General features: G+C 32.9%; 4 protein-coding genes across 4 annotated transcripts; all 4 read right to left on the minus strand.

The window, feature by feature from the left end:
* Positions 1-580: 580 nt before the first annotated feature.
* LOC130624067 (sialate O-acetylesterase-like) lies at positions 581-2,071 on the minus strand. Its single transcript, XM_057439637.1, has 2 exons — positions 1,652-2,071; positions 581-1,112 (listed from the first exon to the last, which is right to left on the minus strand). Exons 1-2 carry the CDS (start codon positions 1,910-1,912, stop codon positions 882-884), a joined length of 492 nt encoding a protein of 163 aa, XP_057295620.1. The 5' UTR covers positions 1,913-2,071; the 3' UTR covers positions 581-881.
* A 16-nt stretch (positions 2,072-2,087) lies between these two features.
* On the minus strand, positions 2,088-3,587 carry LOC130623047 (sialate O-acetylesterase-like). The gene is made up of 3 exons (XM_057438552.1): positions 3,446-3,587; positions 2,909-3,068; positions 2,088-2,403 (listed from the first exon to the last, which is right to left on the minus strand). The coding sequence occupies exons 1-3, from the start codon at positions 3,585-3,587 to the stop codon at positions 2,088-2,090; spliced, it is 618 nt and encodes a 205-aa protein (XP_057294535.1).
* On the minus strand, positions 3,368-7,869 carry LOC130623797 (sialate O-acetylesterase-like). Its single transcript, XM_057439318.1, has 2 exons — positions 4,316-7,869; positions 3,368-4,152 (listed from the first exon to the last, which is right to left on the minus strand). The coding sequence occupies exons 1-2, from the start codon at positions 4,539-4,541 to the stop codon at positions 3,848-3,850; spliced, it is 531 nt and encodes a 176-aa protein (XP_057295301.1). The 5' UTR covers positions 4,542-7,869; the 3' UTR covers positions 3,368-3,847.
* Positions 7,870-9,054: 1,185 nt separating this feature from the next.
* LOC130623048 (sialate O-acetylesterase-like) lies at positions 9,055-13,935 on the minus strand. Its single transcript, XM_057438553.1, has 7 exons — positions 13,604-13,935; positions 13,274-13,449; positions 12,179-12,323; positions 11,911-12,070; positions 11,143-11,359; positions 10,605-10,973; positions 9,055-9,307 (listed from the first exon to the last, which is right to left on the minus strand). Exons 1-7 carry the CDS (start codon positions 13,836-13,838, stop codon positions 9,089-9,091), a joined length of 1,521 nt encoding a protein of 506 aa, XP_057294536.1. The 5' UTR covers positions 13,839-13,935; the 3' UTR covers positions 9,055-9,088.
* Positions 13,936-24,826: the final 10,891 nt, after the last annotated feature.

Below are 24,826 nucleotides of genomic sequence, written 5' to 3' on the forward strand. Positions count from 1 at the left end.
TTTGATGGGGAATTATTTGTACCCAAAATCAGCCAATCAAAGAAGAATTGTACGGCTTTTGCAATGTATAAAGAAAAAATATTTTCACTTATTTCTCGGTAGAAAATAAAAATATAGCACATATTTCGTGTAGATTGGCCAATCACAGTGCGAGAAAAGCTACTGGTTGTATAAAATTTTGTAGATAAAGCAGAAGGTAACCGTAAAAGAAATATCAGCAATACAATTTCTGGTCCTTATATTTACTGCTTTATGTTAAAAAAACCTACGAAATAGGATACCCGAGTATGTTGGACGGATCTCTGAGGAGTGGAATATGTAAGGCTGGCGAACCTGAGGATTCTCCCATGGACTATCAACTAATCGGTCCGCTATTTTGTGGCAATGTTGAATGAAATAACGCTGACCAAAATACGTAATACCGACAAAATACCGACTGATAGCCTTGTAGTAGAGCGTTCGCTTTCAGTGCGGGAGGTCTTGGGTTCAAACCCCGGCCGAGTCATGCCAGAGGCTATAAAAGTGTGAATCTATCCTTTCTGCTTAGCGCTCAGCATGAGAATAGGATTGATATCTTAGGCGGTTGTCTAGTTGAGCGATTGCTGTGCTTCCACGACTTTCGTAGCTCAAATGGGAGCTTTAAATGCGCTAGGACCCCCTTCGCAGGACCCTCGTTGATAGCAGTACCAATAGGAACTGAAGAGGCTATCCTGGGTAAATAATAGTAATAAATAAATAAATAAATAAAATACGACAGGCACACCCACTTAGGAATAATTAAATCATATAACTGCGACAATATTTTTTATTATACATAATCTAAAAAAAGAAAATTTTATTTAAAAATATAGAAAATGTTATTAAAGTAGTCATGTAAAAAGTTAAACTTCATTTTCGAGAAACGGACCATACGCGATAAAAGGTGGACTTGGTAAATCTCTACTAGCTCCGTATACTGCACACAACTTCAACAAGCATGGTTCCATTTTCCATGCATATCGTACAGCAGTAATTTTGTCTAATGGCTGCTTTTTGATAGTGATATATAAACGATCTTTTTTGTGTGATGTAATGTTAAATGCAGTCCATTTTTTTGAATGGTTGAAATAAACCTACAAATACAAACAAAGCAAATCGTTTTAGAAAACGTAAAAAGAAAATTTAATAGTTTAGAAAATGCCAGAATTTTTTTATAACAGGCAAAAAAATTAAATTATCTTTTTGAGCGATGATCTTTAACGTCTACAAAAATACTTGAAAAATACTTCTAATATTAATTTAAAAAATTCTGGGTATTAATAAAATTCTCTGATTGGATTAGAGTGTACCTACTATCACAGAAATGGGAGCAAGACATTTAGCTTTCAGGAATACCGTATAATTATGTCAAACATTAGTTAATTAAGACGAGAACAAATGTCGAAGTGTCAGCAATGGATAAAATTTATCTTGATGCATCATAAGCCGGCCTTTCCAAAAACTAATTGTTCATCACTTTGTTTCTATCATTTTTTTTATTGTTTAGATATAATGTAAAGATTTCCTAAAAGATCTTTATAATTGTACATATCTTTATATTTTACAAATGTATTTTCAATACAGCAGACGATCGCAATAGTAAATACAGAAATGAAAGTTGTATAGTATGTACCTCAAACCCCACATTTGTTCGAATTTCAATTCCAAATGTTTTAACCGAATCTTTTTTGTAAATTACAGTCAGCACACATGTATCATCGCATTTGGTTGAAACCAACACTTTGTCTATAATAGGACCTGTCCAATATGTTTCTTCATTATAAGCGATATTACGTGCACCCAAAACTAATCTATCAGCGATATCACTTTTATAGCGGGGATGGACAGAAGAAAATGGAGAAGCATTGTCAGGTAAGTCCATAGCAACGGCCATAAATGTTTTGGGTTGCTTCGGGTTTGGTACGTACCCATAATCAGCCGTTTGTTTCCATCTTATTACTGTGTAGTTTGGATGTGATAAGTCATTTCCACATACGGAGATCTATAATGATTCCAATATGCGTGGTTATGTAGGAAGTTAAGAATGCGTGAGTGGTTGGATATTGGATTTATTTTACTTTAACTTTCGAAGGCAGGTATACTGTCTTAATGCCGTTAAAATACAAAAGTAGGCCACAAGTAAAACGATAACATGTTTGGGAATATACCTGAACAAATCCAAAGGGAAACATTGGGTCTGTACTTTTCTCAGTAGATTTGTACCATTCTTTTCTCCATCCAGCAATCATTGCTGGAAAGGTGCAGTTGTATGTATCTGGATCTGGAGTATTACTTTCTCCTTGGTACCAAATCACACCAAATATGGTAGTTGTTAATAATGGATATACCATGGCGTTCCAAAGCTGTGATGCCGAATTTTCGTTGCTGGTAAAGTAAGTTTAACAATTAATTACCAATTTAACATTTAATCTTCGGGACCAAGATCAAAAATTTCAGACGCGTGCTGCAAAGTGTTTTTGCAAGGTTTTTGGCTGTACAGGGCAGATTACTTATTGGTTTTCTAGAACGTAGTGACAGAGGCCATTTAATATTTTTGAATTGTTTTTTACAGTGCATTTAGCAAAATGTTGACCCAGGCAGGGTGCTTTGTTATTTCAAAACCAGTTCGTGTTAACCAACCATCTTAAGTCAGACAGCTTTAAAGGGACATACTATTTTATTTATTTATTTATTTCTTTAGCGGTTTTTTTGGGCCATGACATACATATAGTCCTGATGCAAGGTGATCTGATATTTTCTAAACATATTCAAAAGTTAGTTACAACGTAAGCTATCGGTAGACTTCTGATAGTGGTGTAAGAATATCCCAAATAAAGCTAGACTTAAAAAAATAACAGTGTAATATCTTTAGTGATTGGCATTAACCTACTTGCTGGACGCGTTACATCTTGCTAACATATCTGGTGACGACCAAGCTTCTATACGCGTGCCACCAAAATTAGAAGAGATTAGACCAATTGGAACATGATATTGATCAAACAATCGTCTACCATACATCCAACATATCGCTGAAAACTGTGATAGTGTTCCTAAAAATAATATCAGCCCTTTTTACTACGCTACTAGAGTTTAGATGCCCCTAAATAATGGAATATGATTTATTATTTTTGAGAAATTCTTTTATATAGTTTAATGCTAAAATGGGATGTTAGCTGGAAGAACTCTGGATGATTAATAATAAAAGATCCTTAATCTGTTTTTTATTATTTCTTGATGGTAACTTCGATTGTGCCTCTCCATGATATAATGAATAAGTAACCTAAAACGTAACGCCTTTAATATAAAATATGCTGCTAAGTATTCACCGTTTGAAGCTCTTGTCCGTACTTGAAAAATAACAAGAAACTGCCTTTGTCTCAACATTCTTATCCTGATATATAGAACTTTTATGAAGAAATGTACTCACTCGATGTTGGTAGGTTCCATCGAAGAGGAATGCTCTTCATTTTTAACTCGTGTATTGTTACATTTGAGAAATATTCATCTACTTCGAATAATCGAATATGAGGATAGCTAAGCGCAAGATCCAATTCGGTCTCTGCTTTCATAGACTAAATGTAAAAATTAATAAGTGAAATAGAAAGCTCTTAATGAAATTTTTTATAGTAAGTTTTTTGTTGGTGTGGTTTTCTTTTTCTTTAAGTCTTTGTACGCATGTGGAATTTGAAGCTAAAGATGGAACATGTTTTGATTACGTCACTTCCTGAGATTACTCGAAGATATGGAGTGCGGTTTTCTAACTGCTTAGATATTTATTTTCTATCGAAAAAGAGATAGTTAAAGGATTTATCGATTTATAGATGACAAATTAAACATTGAAGTTATAGTTCTTACTGAGAAACATCATGAGAATGTTACATACTTCTCTAGAAAAAACAAGTGCAGTGCGTACTCTAGCAAAAAATCTAACCAGATGAAAAACAAAATATAGTCTTACACTTGACGTAGGAAATACCATGTTACTTTGACCACTGCAAAACCATACATCACCAAACAAAATATCACGCAGACGAATTGTTTCACCCCCAACGTTTGATTTACAAATGATATCATACGGTCCTCCGGCTTTATAAGGTTCCAGCGCTATTTCCCATGCGATAAAACCACGTGAATCTAAAGTAAGAACAAAAAGTAAAAGCAAGGTACAAGGTAATAATGTGTATAAACATGGATATACGATAATAGTATATATTTGTATATCTATGGTATAAATGGTTTTACGAACTTTAAAAGATTTTCTAGAACGCTAATAATTTTTATATAGTTAACTACTAACCTTTGAATGTTTTAGTGTGATAAGTTTGTCTTTCGCTTGTCTTCGTATGCTTTACTGAAACGCTTATGGTAGTATAAGTATCACTGTATCCCCACAAAAATGCGCGCTGTGGCGACCTTTGTAACACCATGTGATCTGCATAGTGATTGGCAAATCGAAATGTTGCATAATTATCACACAGAACGCTTGAGATCACTAAAAAAAGAGTAAGGCTTGTTTGAAACATATTCTGCGACAACTTTTACCATAGAAATAACTTTTGTCTGTCTTTACTAAATCTGAATGGGAAATTTTTCTTTAATGGAAGGTTATATTTCAAATGATGTTTATATTTCGAACTGCATGCTGTTATTCATAATATTTTGTAACTGGAGCTTTCTCTCTCGATATCAAGTAAATTGGCTAATAAACCCATGCAATCATGCGCATTAGTGTTACAAAGGTGATGGATATGAAGGGAAATGAACACCTGCTGACTGATTGCTGTAGTGATTGCTTCTACTATTTGTAGTTGATGTATATTTTCAATCACAAAGACGAAACATAATGACGTATTTCAATGTATGTGACAATAAAATAGCGGTAAATTACAAAATAGTTAATTTTTCAAGTATAGTTGAACCTTTGTAAGTCAGGGGATTCATAGCAGACGACACAAGTCTTATCATTGACAACCTGAGACTTTTACGGTATACATCTCCAGTTTGTTATTTTCTTTTGCTTAAGTTATGTAGTAGATTGAAGACTTGATAATACGCATAATAAAGATTAGGGATAAACTTTCACATTAAGTTCTAAATTGAGCACAAAAACCACATTTCTCGTCTCTTCTCCACTTAGAAAATATTTTTCGCAGAACGAAACGACATGAAAAGAATAGAACAGGAAATTTGCTGCTGGTAATAAACCTTTTTCAATATCGCTCTTTCATGATCAGTCGTGGCAGCGAAAAATCAAAATATTGCACAAATATGAGGTTAGTTGAGGTAAAGTTCGGGACACCAAGATTTTACATCCTGTTCTGACCTTAGTTATTAACAAATGTTTATTTTATAATTTCCAGCTGGGATATTTGAAGAATTGTAGTGGATAAAAGTATATAGAGGATGTTTATTGATAATAAGTGTTTATTTATGGCAACTTTAATGTTGACTTGCTAGCTAGTTATCCTACAAACAAATTTTTTTGTACTCCCTCAAAAAGCTTACATTTTATACTGTAAGGTCTAATATGTTTACCTAGTTTACTAAAACTTTTAAAAAACACATATAACTTAGGTTAATTATTTTCCTAAAAAGGTTACCCAAATTTTCATCCTAGCTAGATATCACAGGTAGGATGTTATAGCTAGCTATGCATACAGGGATGATGTGCTGTCCAGTACGTATAGTTATTATTATCCCCAGTAAACACGAGACGTCTTAAACACGTCTTTAAAACGTCTTTGAAAGACCAGATGAGACGTCTCTAAGACGTCTTTGACCCGTCTAAAAGCGTAACGCCTAAAGACGTCTTTAAGAAACGTAAAAAATACGTCTTTTTGCGACGTGTTAAAGACGTTTTAAAGACGTTTTTGAGACGTTCCCGTAGGTACCAAAACGTATTAAAAACGTCCTTATTTAGTCTCTTTCAAACGTTATACTGCCAAGGCAGCCCTGCTTCAAATAATTTTAGCCTATGGGTGTTAGGATTTTAGTAATTTTAATTCTGATGGAGGTGTCACAAATCAAAACAAAAAAAAAGTTAAGAAAACGATGATGAAGTATTTAATAGAAACTTGATATTTATATCATTTATATAAATAAACAGTTTAATAAGAATAAAATAATATCACATACAAGCTTTTATATAAGCAACAACAACGAAAACAAATTCATTAAATACTTTCGGAAACTTTTCTTGTTCTAAAAGATGAATGTTCAATGAGCAGCAGATAAGCAACAATCAAGCATTTGAAGCTGTTTTGGTTATAAAAAAGCGCACATGTATAACACAAAATATACAGTGTAATACTACAAAAGTAAAATTGTTGACCATGAACAATAACAGTTAGTATCTTTGAAGGTTGTCTTGAACAACAGCGTCAATTTATTTTCGCCAATCACTAACACTTCGGTCTGAGCTCTGCTTGTAAAATATATCTGTCATATTGTGCACGTTGGATGATGTGTTTATTCTTTGAAGATATATTCCAAACAACCCTTTAATAAAATGCATTTCAGTCATTACGCCAATATATAAAGTAGCTACTGTTTTTTTTTTCAATACCAAACTTTATAGGTCTAAAACTTTAGAACATGTGTGACGTGCAATTGAAGGGGAAGGTATAGTGAAGCTAAAACCAAGCATTTAAAGTATTATTTTCCCAAGTATTGATGAAAGCTCCCCTTGATTTCAAACTGGCCTGAAATAACTCGTAAGCATAATCTTCCGCGTGAAGACCAAAGATCGCAAATGTTTCTGCCCGAGAAAGTACAAAAAATATCTAAGATACTTACTTTTAATCAGCAAAATAGTTTCTTTATTGTCCATTCATACCTCGGATAAATACAGCCTTTTTTGCTTTACTATTTACTTGTTGTTTTATGGAGCACATTATTCTTTTTTGTTCAAAAGTAAACGTCAAATGCAACATTTGTTGAAATAGAACGATGTTCTTTACAAGTTTATTCTATGCGGTCTTTCGAACGCTGTTTTTATTGTAAAATGTATCCTTTTTTGGACAAATTTAATTCGAATTTTTGGCTACCTCTGTATAAAAAATTCTGAAATATCAAAAACGTTTATTTCTACGCCAATAATTGCGAATGGGCAAAGAAATAACGTAGTTATTTATTTCTTGTGAAATTATCTTTAAAACGTAAAGAAATGATGACATTCATTTCGAACGAGATTATACTTGTCTTACAGAGACCAAATAAAGACGTCTTTAAGACGTTTAATTCCAACGGGATTTTACTGGTCTTACAGAGACCAAATGACGACGTCTTTGAGACGTTTCTTTCGAACGAGATTTTACTGGTCTTACAGAGACCAAATAAAGACGTCTTTGAGACGTTTCTTTAGAACGAGATATAACTGGTCTAACGGAGACCAAATAAAGACGTCTTTAAGACGTTTCTTTTGAATGAGATTTGACTCGTCTTATAAAGACGTCTTTAAGACGTCTTTTTCTGGTTGAGAGACGTCCGAACGAGTTAGAGACAAGAAACGACGTCTTTAAGACGTCTTTGTGTTTACTGGGTCACACTCCCCAGGTAATATGCTTTTATCTTCCCATTTAAATACATATATAATAATAACATATTTTTGGCTCAACCCTCAACTGAACTCAGTTATCACAAATTGTTTACTGTTCCGGTTTTTCTATTCAAATTTATATTAGCAGTGCAGGTTTATCATTTCTTAAACATGTTACAGAAACTTACATCTGCCATACCAACCACAAATTGTCTGTTGGTATGGTGTCGGTTCTGACATTATAATTTTTTTTCAGTAGATGAAGACACCTCTGAATTTGCTTCTGTTCTTACGAAAATGTTTTTGTCACAGGTCACACTTTTACATAAGTAAAAATATTTAGTAGGTGTAGTGTTGCTCTATTCTCTAAGAAAATAGATTTATAATTCTTAAAATTGCTCCATTTTTCTTTAAAATAAATTTGAAAGACCAAGATTAGGCCTCTTTCAACTATTTCGATGAAGACAGTGGTAAACATATGTTGTCTGGATTATCCTCGGAAAAATAAACAAAGTCTTTTATTAGTTGTAAGACCATTTATATATATTGAAAACTTTCTTATTTTTTTAAGCCACCAGGTTAAGTTATCGTGGTAAATCGATCTAGTATTAAAGATATGTTTCCTATCGCTGCCCAGCTTAACTGACCAAATATGTTGGTACATTGAAACAACGTGTGGCTTGAAGCAAATCATAACTTGTTTATTTACTTAACAATTCTCTTGGTGTGTAAAGGATTCAGTTTCTCCCCAAAAAGTCTATTTATTATTATTTAATTAAAATACATAGTTTTCTTTACAAGAAACCTGTTTTCATTTCACAGTAGAATGCTTAAATTCGGGAAATAAAGAATAATACAAAAAATTTTAATCCTATTTTAATTTAATAGTTATAAAATAAAAAAGTAGTAATCACGACACTTCGGCCGTTCGACGGTTATTTCAAGTAAACAAGTCCTAATACAATATGTTTAAATATACAGAACAGGGAAAGTTTCGATATAACCAAGATTTTATGGTAGCTTTAGGATCGAGATGCAGCGGTAGTGGTATTTAGTTTCAGATACTAAGAATACAAAACCTCCCTGTTGGCGCAAACAGACAAACACTTATTACTGACCAAAATTTCGTATTCTTGGAGAAAATTGTGCAAATAAGTATCAATATTTTCGATTTCCCGCCGAAACTTATATGGCTGTTCATACTTTTATTTTACTACTATCGTATTCATATCCTTCAGAGAAAAAACAAAAGTGCAATACATTATAAAAGACAGTTTACAAAAAAATAGAACATAAAATACGAAGAATTGAAGTTACTCTTTCTACGTACGAACTAACCCTTCATATTTTGGGACACATTCGATTTCTCATGTTACGAAAAGCTCGCTTAAATGATAAAACGCAGAAAAAAATTCACGAAATTTGATTATGTCTTAACTAAATCAGATGCTGGAAATAAGAACTTACAAATAAAGTTTAAATTAGAAAAACTTTCTTTTAAGAGAAAAATTAAGAACATGGTAATATTAAGAGTTACGGAAACGGACCGTATGCAATGAAAGGTGGACTTGGTAAGTTTCCTCTAGCCCCGTACACTGCACACAACTTCAACAAGCACGGTTCTTGTTTCCATGCATATCGTACAGCAGTAATTTTGTCTGATGGTTGTTTGCGGATAGTGATGTATAAACGATCTTTCTTGTGTGATGTAATGTCAAATCCAGTCCATTTGTTTGATTCGTTGAACGAAATCTAAAAATTCAAGTACACAATAAAATGACTTCTAAACGCGATTATCGTAGCTTTTTGCCTATTGAGTATATAACTGGCTTGGTTTTAACATTGATTTATATAATATCTATATTATTTCGGATTTCTCTAGATTATATTTAAATATGCATGATCTGAGACATATGCTTTTGGGAAACGGCTATCATTCCAGGTTAATTGACCAATGTATAAAGTCATTTCTTAACAGAAAGTTTCACGTCAAATAGGTTGTTACCACTGTTCCTAAATTTGTAGAACTTACTGTGTTACCTTATTCGGGTAAATTATCTCTTAACCTACGATCTCGTTTAGTCAGTACATTTGATAAAAAGTTTTTTTAGCTTAGGGTTATCTTCAAATCAAGCGGCAGGATTGGCGACTTTTGGACAACCCTTCAAAAGTCGTTTATTGATTTAAGTGCCATAGTTGTTATGCCATCAATTACGGTAAAACCATGAGACATTTAAAGTTATTGCTTGCGAACATGTGAATCTTTCCGATTAGACTGGAAAAGCCTTCAAAACTCAGAATCCTAGTGCTGTGTTGGAATATGTCATATACTGTAATAAAGTGACCAAGTCTCGATAACTTCGGAATACCCTCCACCGTGTATACTAATTTTGATTTACAACTAAAAGATAGCTTATTAATCCGTAGGCACAAACCTATTTTTTAAATGCCTTTGTGCCCATTTTTAGATATCAATTCCTAACGTTGCCCTCACGGATAAAAATTAAACCTTGCTTTGTTCTTCCAGGTTTATTTTGTCTTTTGGTTTGGTTTTTAAAGTTAAACCATTTGTAAATATATATCAAATTTGTCGTTTAAACTTTGTACTTAAGAATTGGCCGTTGTACGACCGAAGCATACGAACTATAATTAAATATTTTAAAAAAAAGGGTTGTGGCTTTTTCTTCAGTCAAACTTTATTTGGCATTCAAAAGCTTCAAGCAAAATTTTAAAATTCGTTCAAGAACTTATGTAATTAAATTTTAAGAAGATAGTGGTATGTTAGACAACTATACAGTGTCCATGGAAATCCACTGGCTCGCCCGTCCTTTTTATACTGCATTGCGTGCGTCTCGCTACTTGCAATACAATTTTGCGTGATAGAAAGACGTGACACCTTCTGGTTGTTATATATTCGGAAAACCCCGGCCGTTTAAAACATTCTATAGAAGATGTTTTGAAAAATATAGATTTTAAAATCGTAATATCGGTAGACGCTTGTGGGTGAACATTGAGAATAATTTTACATGTTGTAAATTTTCACACCTACCTCAAATCCAACTTTGGTCCGAATTTCAATTCCACCTGTTTTCAACGTCTCTTTTTTGTATGTTATAGTTACAACACAATTTGTATCACAATTTGTTGAAAGTTTCACTTTGTCAACTACAGGACCTGTCCAATATGTTTCTTCATTGTAAGCGATATTAAGTGCACCTAACACTAGTCTGTCTGCGATGTCACTTTTGTAACGAGGGTGAATAGTATCAAATGGTGTGGCATTGTCAGGCAAGTCCATAGCGACGGCCATAAAAGTTTTGGGCTGTTTTGGGTTTGGTACATATCCATATTCTGCCGTCTGCTTCCATCTTATTATTGGGAATTTAGGATGTGGATAATCTTTGCCAATAACAGCAATCTGAAATGTTTCAATATATGCAAACCTTTTAACAAGGAATATAAAGAAAAAGTCTGGTATAAAATACTTGTCCTATGGATGGGCATATGATAATCTAGCTTTTCCAAGAACACATAAGTCAACGAGACTAAACAAAGGGAGTAACCAAATACGTGATTGGGTGATGTACCTGCACAAATCCAAAGGGAAACATTGAGTCTGTACTTTTTCCGGTAGTTTTGTACCATTCTTTCCTCCATCCAGCAATCATAGCTGGAAAGGTGCAGTTGTATGTATCTGGATGGTCGACATTACTTTCTCCTTGATACCAAATCACCCCGTATATAGTAGTAGTTAATAATGGATATACCATAGCGTTCCAAAGAGCTGATGGCGAATTTTGATCACTAGTAATTTAGTTTAATAATCAGAATTTAAAATCATAACTTGTTGGCCTTAAAATGTCAAAACTTACAATTATTATATAAATAAATTCAAGGTTTGTGCTTAAAAACAATTTAAGTTTAAAATACGGATTGAACAAGAAGGCAAATAAAAAGGAAGAAGAAAGCAGGCACTTTAAAGAAAAGACAACGTAAATAAATAATTTTGGGTTTTGGTCGCTTTCTCCTACGAAAGAACTTTGTCCAATTTTTGATTTTGTTACAGAATCTTTATAATTCTGGTAAAATTTATAATCTTCGCAAAGACACAGGGAAATTGTTACAGAACTTCTTTAGAATTCCTAAATAAAATTTTTAACCTCTAAATTTGTTTTTATTGTAAGCAATATAGAAGCTGTTAAAAAGAGAACTTCCCTAAATAAACTGACAACTCTGATATAAAGATTCCAAACGACTTTTTGTTGCGGTTCAATTTATCAAATTTTATTCTCATATTTTCGGTTTATATTTAATGACACCTTTGCATTCAAGTTGACATTTAAGCAACTACATACTTCTTGGACGCTTTACATTTTTTTAACATATCTGGTGACGACCAAGCTTCTATACGCGTGCCACCAAAATTAGAAGAGATTAGACCAATTGGAACATGATATTGATCAAATAAACGTCTGCCGTACATCCAGCATAATGCTGAAAATCCTGACAGTTTTTCTAAAAATAATCTCAGCGTTTGTTACATTACAATTTACTCCGAAAAATGATTCTGTTTGCTTTGTCAAGCAATACTGCTCCATCCAAACATTTCTTAAATCTACTTACTTGGTGTTGGTAGGCTCCATTGAAGATGAATACTCTTTATTTTCAACTCGTGTATTGTAACATTCGAAAAATATCTGCCTACTTCAAATAATCGAACTTGAGGATAGCTTTGCGCAAGATCCATTTCCTTTTCTGCTTCCATCGCCTTAATATAGAAATAAAGTTTGAGGTCAATAATAATACAATAAACTGTTTTGTCCATTTAAACCTAGAAATACTTTTCGCGAGGTAAATATTTCTATATTTTTTGCTGTTTTTTGGGTTTACAGAAAGATTTATTTGTGACAAGGTTGCAAAAAAACAGTTTTTGTTTAACAAAAAGGTTCGATTTGGGTTTTATTGTTTTGATTTTTCAAATACATGTACAAAAAGAAAACATGTATTTATAATATTTTTTAAACGAACTAAAATCTATTACAGAAATTCGATGCCGTTTTTGCTTGTATCGCATTGTATGAGTGTTTATATTCAAAACCCAGTTATTTATGTGTGCACTATGGAACATGGATTTAAAATGATAACATTTCTTGACTGGATGTAGTGCTTCTAATATTTTGCATAGGACGTGTTTCGAACTGATTACTTCTGACTTCCACATCTCCTGCTGTTTACTTAAATTCGTGTGATATAATTTTTAAATTTCGTTCCTTTTTGTGGTCACTTAATTTAGAAACATGAATTAGATGGACGTCGCTTTTAAGAAGAGTTAAAATGGCTGTTTTTCTGGCAGAGTGTTACGAAATTATTGATTTATTTCAACTTGATTTTAAGTCTGTATATGTAGCTATGTTTTACCTATTCTCCGGCAACATCATTTTTAAATTTATTATATCGTGCTGTTTAAGCCCTGTCGTTAAGGCTTTTTGGCAACAAATATATCTTTATAGATAGGTATTTATAATGTTTTCCTTATAAAAATTATAAGTTGAAGGTAAAATGTTTAAAAAGTTATAAATTAGAATCGCTTTTTATACTTAATTTAATAATTTGAAAAGGTTTTGTTTCCATTTAAGTTTATTAAAACAAAAGTTCTTTGTAAGCAATGTTTACTTCAACAAAATATCTCAGCAGCGAAAATTCAAAATGTATGCTCACATGTGACGTAGGAAACACCATGTTACTCTGTCCACTACAAAACCATACATCACCAAACAAAACATCACGTAGACGAATTGATTTTCCTCTAACGTTTGATTTACAAATAATGTCATACGGTCCTCCAGCTTTATACGGTTCCAGCGCTATTTTCCATGCGATAAAACCACGTGAATCTGAAGAAGTACGGTAAGGTAAATAAGACCGAAGTGAAGTAATTTGACACTAATATCTACACTACGGGTACTTATAAGGATTTAAGAAAATGCAAAATCCAGAAAGACCACATAGATTTCTGGATTTTACATTTTCAAGCAACTATCTACCTACCTATATATGTTTTAGTGCGATAGGTTTGTTTTTTACCAGTTCTGGAATGCTTCACAGAGACACTTATGGTAGTATAAGTGTTACTGTATCCCCACAAAAATGCGCGTTGTGGCGACCTTTGTAACACCATGTGATCTGCATAGTGATTGGCAAACCGAAATGTTGCATAATTATCACAGAGAACGTCTGAGATTAAAAATACTAAAATAATAATACTAAAACGTAATTGTACCATCGTGTACCATCAAAAATAATTCTTTTGTTTAACTGAATGATATAATTTGTTTGTTCTCTTATCTTGTACCGTATTCGCATGTGTTTGTATTTCAATGTGCATGTTGGTTTAAAAATATTTTGTAATCTGTGTTCATATAGCTACTGATAATATTTCTTCACGTCAGAATGTTATTTGAAAACATAACATCTCAGTTAACTATAAAAATCATAAGTTTCGTCATAAATGTCATTGTCGAATGCTGATTTATAATACACCTCTCCGCTTATTATAAGGGAAACTAGCTTTAAGACCCATGAGAAATCCGCTTATAGGAAACTTTTACTTTGCGGCGTAATAACATGATTTGTTCCTTTTAAATTTACAATCTTGGCGAAAGTATGTTGGTCAGGATTGTAGATTGGTTATTTTCACTAAATTTGAACTTGTCAAATCACATTTCATTTGGTTAGATACAAACTCATCAATTGTTTCTGACTTAAGTAGGACCACATTTTCTGATTTCTAATCAATTTCTATTCGATTTCAGTTTAATACAATTTTATTGACGCAAAGCGATATTTCATCTTTGTATAACACTATGAAAAGTTAATATACAGAGATTCCATTTCTTTATGAAAGTCCTAAAGTAAAATATAATAATGTTCAAATTTGTCAAGCTGCCTTTTTAAAACAAAAGAACATATACAAATATACATACGTGCGTGGTAAATAAGCAAATAAATAATTGTATACATAATAACCTTATGCATAACCTTACTACATTCTACCAGAAAATATATTCTCTGCGATTTCTAACATTTATTGACGTTGTCTATCCGTTTTCACCAAAACAGTTTTTTTATCTGCATTCGACTTATGTATGTTTTCTGTCATTTCATCCAAACAAATGATTGTCCAATTTCAAGCCACATATTTTTATAGTAATCAACAACCCTGCTCATGTTCCTTGGTGCCGTGCTCTTTTGGAACATTTTGGACACGAGGTTTTTTCAACGCTACTATTAAACTGAGCGATACTTGTGTCGAAAGTAACATCAACGGGCTTTAGAGATCCGGCTGGCTTTTCCTCTGTTGTATACATAATGACATTGTTGACAGGAGCATCGTCAGCATCGGATAGCATCGTTCTCCAAGTGCCAAGAAGATGATCATTTGAATGTATTGTGTTAGGTGGAACGTACAAAATGTGGTTCTTCAGAATCTTGAAGGCTGAAAATATATACTGAACATGTTAAGTAAGCCCGCTATAGGGTAATCTTAACGGTACTTCAAACGTTTCATACATACGGGTTGATAGAAGAACTTTTACAGGTCTGTTTGTGTTTCATTGAAAGGTATAATAAAGCAAAAAAATCACCTGTTAAATGCAATTCATCTTTTCCAACCCACTTCCCAAGCAAAAAAAATCCTGAATCGTCATCAAGTGGACATTCCATGTGATGGAACGCATGTTGTTCAATGCCATTGCCACCTAATGTAGCTATGACATAATCTTCATGATAGGCTGTAAGACAAAAATGAAACTTGTAAAGAATAAGAATTTTAAATAAAGAATCAGAAAGTTAGCTAAACATTATATTGTGCCAGTTATTATGTATTTTCTGTGAAACAATAAATTGCTCTCTTGGTACGAGTTTTTCTTTATACTGAGAATTTTATTACGCCAACAAGTGACAGCGCGTCGTATGCTGTTGGTCAGTGTTTTTATGAAAACATCTGTTCATACTTATAGGCTTAAATTGATAAATCAATAGACTCTGTCAAATACTTCAAGTTTCTACACCAATTTTTATTTATGATCTAAATTAATCTTGAAATATAAACATAATCCGCTGTCGACAAAAATTACGACGATGAACAAAAAAATATGCTGAAGAAGAGTAGTGCCATTTTAACGCTTTCATCACCAAGCACCATTTTAGGCGCGAAATGTTGTCAAGAGTTCTGGAGTTGTTCTTAATTCAGTTAACAAAGCCATCGTATGCGTCGTATTATTGATAAAGGTAAGCAGTAAATAAAGAAATTTATTAACTTACAGTTAGAGTATTCAAAATTAACGGTACAATGTCTTTGCGTCACAGCTATTATTCTTTCTTTGCCTTCTACAAGATAAGCTTCATAATATGCTAGTAGCTGATTGGTTCCAATATCGACAGGCATGGTACCGTCCCAGTCAGATGAGCAAACTAGTTTTCCATTCTTTTCACCCTTCTTGGCTTTAATCCATTGTGCCTTTTTCAGCACTGCATGACGAGGTATTTTTACATCCGATACTTCTTGGTACTGCGTCTGCACCAATTGGAACATGTCGTAGTCTCCTGGGAGTAAATCAGTGACGTCATTATTGTTAGTGGATATAACAGTCATCCCAGAGCTTCCCTTTCTCCTAAAATCAATGAAAGCGGCCCATCGTTTCTTTATTATCTCTGAAATATCTTTTGCACCCATATTGTTGTTTAATTCCGTTGCTAAAGTTTTATAAGAAACCGTCTGATTCTGTCAAGTTGCAGAACTTATCTGCGCTTTTTATAGGAAACAGATAAAAGGGGTCGGTAGTGGACCTCCCAAAAATAAGGAAAGTTTGTAACCGGAAAAATTCTTCATACTAACAAACTTTAATGATATATGGGATTAAAAGTGGACGGCAATGCATGCCAATATTTAAACAACATTCTAACTGAGCATATTGATACAACATGCTGTTAATACTTGCGATCCAGCCAGAATTTACAGTGTTTTCTCTCTCTTCAATTAAACTTTCTACCTACGATCCAGCCAAAATTTACAGTGGTTTCTATCTCTTCAATTAAACTTTTTTTGTTTGACACAACAATATTGTGACAATGTGTTGCGACATCATGTCATGTTAGCGTATCACGTTCATGCGTGTTGAACTACATGTAGAGTTAGAATTGTCCCAGTTTCTCATCCTACTTGGTTATAACTTCTATAGCAATATATTTGAAACTTTATATTACTTCCCTCTACGGCAAATTTAGAAAAAATGGCGATATTTGTTTTTTATTGCGAGTACGTAACAATTGAGTGTTTCATCACAGAAAAGGCATCGCGCACTATTATTACTTAGATTTTTAGAGTAGCCAGCAACGTCACAAAAATATTGCAACTCAAGGAAAACACAGGTTAAATCAATTTCTATACCAGGTTTCAAAGAGAAGGACATAATTTCATTAGATGTCACTTCCACGTACATATTTGGTATTCATCTTTCAAATTTGTTGTTTTGTTTCGATATAAAGAAAACAGAGAAGTTTTTATTTATAACATTGGGAAGTTGTGACGAAGTTAAGTGGGCTGTGTCTTGTAATTTTTGACTAACCTTAGTGCATATTAGGAAATTGTAGGTAAAAGTCAGTCGATCAAAAAATCAATCAATGATAACGTTGTGCATAAAACAATTTTTTTATCAATTTTAGTCGAATGATATCTTTCCTATCCCTCACACATTGCGGTTCTATAGTTCGTTTTGCAATGTTTGTTTATTTCAAAAAAGTTATAAATAACGTTAATGCTTGTAGAGCAATACATCTTTGCAAATCTCCTTCTTACACAAAGATGGAAATGCTTTTGCCTTTGAACTAGGTCCAACTACTTCGTTTTTGTTTAATGAAGATGTTTGAATAGTTTAGCATTCTATCAGTAGATTTACAAGTCTATAACCGGCGGTGGTTTGCTAGAATTTTTTGTAAATTACGTGGTGGGATAAATCCTTTGATCATTTTTAGTTAGCTTCTGTTGCCATGGTGATTCATCGGTTAACAGGTGGTCTGGAAAAAGAAAGAGTGAAATTTTTCTTGTTTACCTAAAATGCCTTTATAAATAACAGTTTTAAATTTATATTTTAGTTCTTTATGCTTCTATTAAGAAGTTTTACACATCAAAAACGTTTGAGGCAGTTTTCCTCTTCCAATCTTTATGTTCTACCGTTTCAACCTGTTTTCGGGTTCGAAAATGTATGACGATGTCATTTTTGACCAGATGACATCATTTAAATTTCCTTATCCCAGTGGTCATTTAATGTCCTAAAAAACTTTTGCACCAAGTTTTGGAGCAACTGTCAAAGAGCTATCTAAAAATCACGACCTGAATAGAGTTAATCCTGCAAAACATTTATTGCAGTATGATTTTTTCTCTCTAAAAAATATCACTGATTGAATTTTTATTGTCGTACTATCTTGCTTTTTAGCTGCCATGTTAATAAATAAAAAATGTCATTGAAATCTGCTGATTATAACACTTTATCAACTTAACCGTTGTAAAACACGTAGATAGAACGTAGTCAAAAACAGCCCCAAGGTGGAATCGGATTCCTAAAGTCGCGATGAAATGTTTTCTGTAGGTTTTAGAAAGAAGATGAACTGGATCACCCAACTGCACCACGTAGAACTTTTACTTAGTCAACAATAACAGCTTAAATTTTGTATAGCTAATTATTTTTCAGCAAAATGAAAAGTCTTTTTCAAAAACAGGCGCGTATTTTAAGTGCTGATGCATATGAAAATTGTAGTTTTATAGATGAAACACTTGCTGTATTTTGCAACGCCTTGTATAATTCATTCCAACAGTATTTACTACATATTCGATTTTTTATTTGAGATTTGTTTAATCGATATTGCATAATTCTCGAAACGCTGAGTTTTGGTAAGGTTTTGTTACGTGATTCCATCCGACTTCCCCACATTTTACAATAATAGTCCCAACAGACATTTTGTTGATTGGCATTTTCATGAGGAAATTTCATGGATTTTAGTTACCTTTACACCAATTCTAGATAAACAAGATGCGACTTGAAAAATCTGATTTCATCAAAACAAAAGTTAAGAAAGGAAAAATCACTAAAATCAGAGAATAACTTTATTTCCAAACTAGCTTGAAAAACTGGGTATGAATATCTTAATTTAATTAATGAAGCCGTTACAGTGCACCTAAAACTTTGAGGCTAAATAACTTGGAAACGACGTGGTGACGTTAATGATTTCTCACCGCAAGGGTAACTAGGGACCACCTGAGACCAATTTGGGTAAGTTTCCTAAACATTGGGTCCCTAAATCCGTTTCGGAATAAAGGGGTTGATGACGTCATCAAAAAACCTTCAAACCCTAATATCTCTGTAACCGTTTGTCAAGGATACATGATCTTATACATTTTCTTGATCATTGTTTCAAGGTCTATACGATGAAGGTAATAGGGATATAAAATTCTGAAAATATTTTTTCGCGTTTTAACGGGTCATTGCTGAGGTCAGCAAAATTTTTAAACCCTTATATCTCCTTAGGCGTTTGTCAAAAACATACGATACTATACATTATTTTGATCAGCGTTTCAACCTCTACACATTACAGACAACAAATGACTAAATTTCACCAATTTTCTTTTTGTATATGCACTGCTGACGTCAGCAAAAAATCTAAATCAATCTATATTTCCATTGCTCTTCTGCGTCTTAGTGGATTTTTCCACGGGCTTTATATCGACTAGTCTATATAATAATATACGCCAGTTCTGTGTCTCTGTAACAGGCAAAGTGGATGTGTTCATTTTCCTTTGATGTTGCCGAAAAATGCATGTCTAATGTGTTAAATTTTCTGACGTTACAGCGCGACGTCAATAACACTACTTTAACGTCAATAACCTATATTAAATTGATGAAGCCATTCTTTTCTTTCTCCACAGGCCTTATCTACTAGTATACAAAATAATTACTCGTTTGGCCAAAAAATATTTAAAAAAGTGAGACCAAAATATTAATCATATTATTGCCGCTGGGAGTACGTTTTAAGAATCCCCCTCCTTCAGGATATAATTTAATTAATATATATAATCCTAGGGCCAAGGACCTTAAAGTTACTTTCGTCCTAGCAAATTATGAGGACCAAACGCGACGAGGTATTTATTTTCAATCAGTTGGTGTGAAAAAAAAATTGAATTTGAATGACCCTTTCTTTTTTAAAAGTTTATTTGTTCAACCGTATTTCTGACGTTATAGTGGAAGACGCCGAATGTTAGCTTGGATAAGAATAACAAATTAAGCTATCATTGTGCGAAGAATCTTAAGGGGGATTTTCACGAAACGAATTGAACGGCGAATTCGACGGCAAATTGTATCTGAGCATGCGCAGTTTTGTTTATTTTGATTTTGCATCGAAATATTCGCTTCGCTGAAAAGTAGAAACAGTTCCTACTTTTTCGCGGCTAAAGGTTTCGCAGCTAGTTTTTGACCAATCAGAACGCGGTTAACTTATGTACACAAAGACTTTGGCGCCTTATTTAATTTGTCGTGAAAATTAAAAAGCAAATTCGCCGTCGAATTCGCCGTTCAATTCGCTTCATGAAAATCCGCCTTTAATCTCTGAAACGCGTTTTTATGAAAATTTATGCGTGTGCATAAGCGAGTTTATTATGTCTGCAGGTAGTTTGAAAAAACTGTTTAACTTAATCATACTCAAGGCTTTTAATTGCACTTTTTGCATGTAAATAAATTCTGTGTTCAAATAAATCACAAATTAATGTGTGTTGTATCGTGCAAAATCGAGTAAAATGAGTGAGTAAGAAGCTTTGTAAGGACAAAACAAGATCACAATAATTGCAGCAAAAAAATTATCATAGCTAGAGGAAAGAGGAATTTAATGAAATTGTATATCAGCACTCTTAACGAACTAGATGTAGGACAAATCGTGATCAGCCTGATGCTTGATGAGAAGCAAAAAATCGTGCCTAGAGGCATCAGTGTTTTAGTAAATACTTTATAGATTTATTTCGTTTTTGCGGACGCTGTACTGTTATGTTTTCGTGCACAAATTTTAACACTCATTGACACACATCATTAAACATATCAACTTTAATTTTCAGAACAAATATTCCGTTGATGAAGTGATTAAGGCTTAAATACCATAGTAACGACGCATGTGTTGTACGCACAACTGCTAATGACATAAGAGCATGCACACGACGAAATGATCTCATTCAAAGACCTCACAGTAGAACAGTGATCGTTAGCATTAGTACCCGCTGAGAAAACAATAGCTGAGCAATTATACATATGAACAAAGTAATTTCAGTTACTAGACTCGTTCGCATCAGGGATTTTCTTTGGCAGCGTCTTAGAATATCTATGAAACAGCTATCACTCCATGCCAATTGCGAAAGTGATATAAATATATATATATATACATTTAAGAAGATATATTTAAATCGTACGTCCCACTTTAAAAAAAAATTACCTTATCTTGTTTATATCATGCTGATTAAGTTTTTAAAGTTTTTTTAGCATTTTTTAAGTAAAATTCAAAATAAAAAAGCAAATATAAACCCATGTTTTCTTGTGTTTACAACATGCTTCCTCGTCGTCGAAAGCCGCCATTGTGTGATCAATTTTTTGTTGGGATTAGATCCAGTTTGACGTTATCTTCAGAATAGCAAAAAAAAGTTCCTTGAACATGTTGCTGCAACACCCATAAACAAACGTCGGAGAAAAAGTGAGTATAGTTATAAAATGTCTTCTTGTGCTATACCTTTTTGCAAAAATAATAATGAAAGTAGAGGTAAAACACATTCTTTTTCAGCATTGAAAAAGGTAAGTAACAACCAGCTGTTTAGACTCATTAACCAGTCAAATACTCCTTCAACACGAGTTTTAATATAACATGAACAATTGTCAACAAATGGTTTCAACGCTGGCAGAAAGCCTCTGGCAATTTTTAATCTTATTTCCACTAGTACTTGCGTTTGAGCATTAGAGGCCTTGTGCAGGTTCCGGTATAGAAAGGCGCGTTCTTCTTTTATGTTGTACCTAGGGCTTCTCTATTATATTGGTAAGCTGCAGGAATTTACGGGCTTCTCTGTTGTGCCGTGTTATGTGATAAAAGACCCATTTTGTGATACTTGGCGCGTTTTGTAATAAAAACGAAGTGTTCCAAGATCGGAAGGAAGAGAGAGCAACATATTTTATTCTAAATTTGGCGAAATTATGATTCTCACTAGATAGTAACTCAGAACCCCTGATATCCTGAAAAAGAGACTTATCCCAACGAGATAATCCAGGTAGTTTAAGGACCAAGTTGGTATAGCGAGATTGAACCCTAACAAGTAAAGATTTTTCAAAATCACTCAAACAATGTGTTGAAAAAGTAAATATAACTTAATTAGGATCATTTCTTGGAATTTATAGGCTTTCTAAAGCTTGAATTTTCTTATCTTATATATTTTCGTGCGTCTTAAAAATCTAATTGTTACCATTAAGAAAGATCAAACAATTATGAGCAAAGTCGATAAAATTTAATATTTTTTTAGTCGAGGCTTTTAAATTTTCGTTCAGCTGACAGGAATTTCAAAACAGTAGCTTCTTATAAATAATGTCAGAGAAACTTACTGTCGGAAGAAATTAAAGAAAATGTGTCGCTAATGAGAGTTTCAATTTTTTTTCAGAATCCATACTCGACTCTTCAACTTCTTGGTATAAAGATCTACTAACTAGAGAAACAATGTCCAGTTTCCTTTACAACTTTACGTATGGCGGCTGTAATGCCACCTCTATAGGTGAGACATCGAGACATCTCAAAGTTAGAATGAGCGAGCGCCTTAAAATTACACCATTAACGGGTAAGAAATCGTTTTCATCGCAACAATAGGTTATGAAGGATCATCTTAAACAATGCAACAAACGCGTTCCGACTCGCAAGATTTTGACGTGATAATCCTGCATTAAATATTAACATTAGATCAGCTCTGTCGTATTTATTTAATTAGGCATTTTATATTGATTGTAGGAAAGCAATTTGTAACATATATATTCCGCTGTGAACTTGTAGTAAAAATTGTAGTTATACAGAAGGAAGGTGTACGGAATACCTGAAACTTTGTCCAAATGTTGTTTTTGCTTCTGCATTGAATTTTAGTCAAAAATTGTGTTTTGAAAAAATCACAAAAGAAGTGCCGACATAAGCAAAGAATTACTGTCATTATCGAAACTACCGTATTGTACTATTAATTTACAACAATTATAAAAATTTTTACTGCTTAATTTTAAAAATATCCATCAAGTTTCAACAATCCTAATAATTTTTTTCTACCACAAATTGTAACATTCTGTTAGAAGTTCCTGAGACGTAACTAAAAGTTATTTAAAATGTATAACTGTTTTTTTAAATACTTCAGACGATAAAGTACCTAAACATTTCCGGAGAATAAGATTTTAATTTTTAGTTTCTTCTTCTGAAGCCATACATTTTTATAAGTTTTAATTTTCTGTATGAGCAATTGAGGGTCTAACCAGAACAGACATTACAAATTCGCATTGTCAAGAAATTCATCCACACAGTTTCAATACGTTATAATTTCGTTGATACTAAGATGTCTTTAAGTCCGCAGATTGTTTATATAATCATCCAGATGGTCTTTTATCTTTCAAATAAATCAACAGTAAAACTCATTAAATCAGCAGAAACCCAAAGTCGCCAAAATTTCAACAGTGAATATGCATCTTTTGACAATATGCAAGATTGACGCTGCAATAATTGTATTATACATAACAAATCTTCCTATCATATCTTCTTCTGATAGCTAAAAACGTGTATGAAATACGTCAAGGGTACATAGTTTGTTCACTACTTCTTAGCTAGTTTTTTTTGTTTTCCTTTTTAACTAAAGTTTAGTGCAGTGGTTTCTCCGACAGTCGTGAGGACTACAAATTTATTTATTTCGAAATCGTAGATCAAACTTTACATATTATCATATTAATAAGTCAAAGGCACTTTTAAAAAACAATGATCAGTTTTGGAAGCGTAATTACTGCTTTAAGGGAGAAGATAACTTAGTTGCATGCGTGGAGTATCATTTACTTTCCTACGTCATGTTCTTGTCTATTAAAGTGTCCCTGTTAAATTTTGAGTTCACAAGCTGATGACCTTGTCTTTATAATGTTATCTGTGCATGTTATATGTAGTGAATTAATTAGTGGGTGAACCCATTGCTTTTGCATTCCGTTTGCCAAAAGTTTATGTCTTAATGCACAGTTTTAATCTTGAAGTAAATGATCTCTTAAAAATCACCAAACCTAAATATTTTTTTTAAGATGAATAAAATATGCATCTGATGACGTAAACAACCCCTTATTCAGATTTTTTACCTGTTATTATTATGCATTACGTACAAGTTATCTATTTACTTCATTCCTATTTACTAATTATTTTTGTGACAACAAACAGCTACTAAAGAACTCCAACTTAATTACCGACTACCACTCATCCTTTTGGCACGAATTTCTCGGGTTATTGGCACGTTCAATAACTTCTTATACCTTGAGAATTAATCCGGTATAACAAACACTTTTAGTAAAAAAGATTCACTAATGTCAGTTGTTGTAACAATGTTCTTGCAATTTTTTATTCATTTACATATCTACATAAACATTTATTCTTTAATAACAGTTTCCATATTGAATATAAATAATAATGATAATAATAATAAATAATAGATCTTATTTTTTTAAGCTTCTTAAAGACTATTAAGTATTTTCGCCAATCGATGCTTGGTGCCTTTGCTTAAGTCTATCCGTAGTTGAACTCTCTTTTTACATTCTTCGTCACATCCAAATACAAATATAAATATTTTACTCTTTTTTTTTGTTATAGTAGACGTGCTTAAAGGTGAGAGCTTTTCTGTTGTTGCCGATGTTGTTGTTGTAATTCTTGTTGGTGCTGTCTCGATAGTTGGTTTTGTTAATTCATCAGGAAATACTTTATCCACAAATTTCTGTAAGTCTATGGCCATTTGTTTGGATCCATTTGGTCTAGCTAATACTTCGTAGTGCGTGAAAGCAATCACAAGTAACGGGAAAATACTCCAGATGTTCATTGTTAATTTTTTATCTTCTATCTTTTGTTATTGTTAATTGATAATGTGGTTTTGATGTTTGTTTCCACCTTATATCTTTCTTATATACATTTACCATTTGACTTAAGTTACAT

This window comes from Hydractinia symbiolongicarpus, chromosome 13 (genome assembly GCF_029227915.1).
Source record: "Hydractinia symbiolongicarpus strain clone_291-10 chromosome 13, HSymV2.1, whole genome shotgun sequence".
Taxonomy (NCBI): Eukaryota; Metazoa; Cnidaria; class Hydrozoa; order Anthoathecata; family Hydractiniidae; genus Hydractinia; species Hydractinia symbiolongicarpus.